General features: G+C 59.1%; 1 protein-coding gene across 1 annotated transcript in view; it reads right to left on the bottom strand.

Moving 5' to 3' along the window:
- Positions 1-1,799, bottom strand: part of FAM65A (family with sequence similarity 65, member A) — a 12,429-nt gene that overhangs the window by 4,062 nt on the left and 6,568 nt on the right. Inside the window, exons 13-14 of the mRNA XM_010017315.1 lie at positions 1,190-1,799; positions 490-629 (exon numbers count right to left, since the gene is read on the bottom strand). The exon at positions 1,190-1,799 is cut by the window's right edge and continues 167 nt beyond it. Of these exons, the coding sequence (XP_010015617.1) occupies positions 490-629; positions 1,190-1,799 (750 nt within the window). The remainder of the gene's footprint in view (positions 1-489; positions 630-1,189) is intronic.

The raw sequence follows: 1,799 nt of genomic DNA on the forward strand, positions 1-1,799 counted from the left end.
ATTATACTCCACGGCCCTGCCCAACATGCCCTTAAACACTACCAGGGATGGGGTATTCACAACCTCCTTGGGCAGCCTGTTCCAGTGCCTCACCACCCTCACAGTAAAGAACTTCTTCCTTATACCCAACCTGAATCTCCGCTGTTTCAGTTTAAACCCATCACCCCTTGTCCTATCACTACAGTCTCTGATGAAGAGTCCCTCCCCAACATCCTTGCAGGCCCCCTTCAGATACTGGAAGGCTGCTATGAGATCTCCATGTAGCTTCTCTTCTCCAGGCTGAAGAGCCCCAACTTTCTCAGCCTGTCTTCATATGGGAGGTGTTCTAGAAGGGCCAGATCCTGTTGATTCTCAAACTGGACCTGCCCTGAGCTGTGATGGACTGGTCTCAATGTGCTTGGCCACTCTAGCAGAGCTGGGCATCCCTCATCCCAACTGCCCCAGGGCCGCATCCTGCCCTGCACCACATCCCATTACCCTGCTGTACACCTCTCGTCTTGGAGAGGCTCCTCCTCAGAGCCCTCCGAGTCCTCCATGTCCGAGGTGTTGAGGAAGCTGAAGCTCTCCAGCGCATGCTCCACCGTCAGGCTGATGCTGGAGGCCCGGCTGAGGAAGACACCCTGCTTTTGCTGCAGAGGAAGGCATGGTGGGGTCAGATCCTGGCTCATCAGCCAAGACAGCCCCACCACCTGCATCCCCAGGCATCGCCATCAGGAATCATGGAATCACAGCTCAGTTTAGGTTGGAAGGGAGCTTAAAGCAATTTGAGTTCCAATCCCCCTGCCACAGGCAGGGTCACCTTCCACTAGAGCAGGTTTCTCCAAGCCCTGTCCAACCTGGCCTTGAACACTGCCAGGGATGGGGCAGCCACAGCTTCTCTGGGCAACCTGTGCCAGGGCCTCAGCACCCTCAGAGGGAAGAACTTCTTCCCGAGATTTCATCTCAATCTTCCCTCTGTCCTGTTAAAGCCATTCTCCCTTGTCCTGTCCCTACACATCCTTGTCCAAAACCCCTCTGCAGCTTTCTGACAGGAAAATGGCCCCATCCCCGTTATCCCTTGGCACTGGCACCAGAGTGGCTCCATCACCCTTGTCTCCAGCAATGCCAGCCCTGTCCCCATAGCCACCAGGCACTGCCAGCCAGGACGAGCCCATCCCCCCTTGCCCAGGCACTGTGAGGAGGCCCTCACCAGCAGCATCTCCTCCAGGTGCTTGAGCTCCCGTTCGAGGGGATGCAGCTCTGGGAACTGCCCCCGATAGTCATCCAGGGCTGAGCCCAGGAGGCTGATGGCCTCTTCCAGACCTGAATCCACCACCTTCCCCTCGGGCACCTCAGGGACACTGGTGGGCAATGGTGTGGTGGGCACCAGGCTCTCCTGTGTGGATGCTTGTGCTGGTGCCATGGGGACACCAGTGCTGCAGCTGCCCCATGCTGGTGCCTGGCTCTGTGCTGGCTCTGCGTCACCAGTGGTGGCCCACACCACAGAGGCACGAGGCTTGGCCTCAGCACTCCTGGCCTGCGCTGGTGCCACTGCTGCCACCGAGGTGCCAGGGATGGGGTCCATGTCCTGCTCGGCAGTCACCATGTCCTGTGGGCTGGGTCCGAGGTCCCAGGGGCTCTCTGCAGCCTTGCCCTCTGTTGTGGCATCCACGCTGGCTTCACTGATGTGGCTCAGAGTCCGGGAGTAGGGCACGTGCCCATTGGCCACTGCTTCCTTCTTGTGGCTGCCCGGCTCCTCTGGCTGTCTCTCAGCAGTGGGAATGCTGGCCCTGGTGCCAGGCTCAGCCTCCTGTGGCTGC

The sequence above is a fragment of the Nestor notabilis genome, unplaced genomic scaffold, assembly GCF_000696875.1.
Source record: "Nestor notabilis isolate BGI_N333 unplaced genomic scaffold, ASM69687v1 scaffold13186, whole genome shotgun sequence".
Lineage (NCBI taxonomy): Eukaryota > Metazoa > Chordata > Aves > Psittaciformes > Psittacidae > Nestor > Nestor notabilis.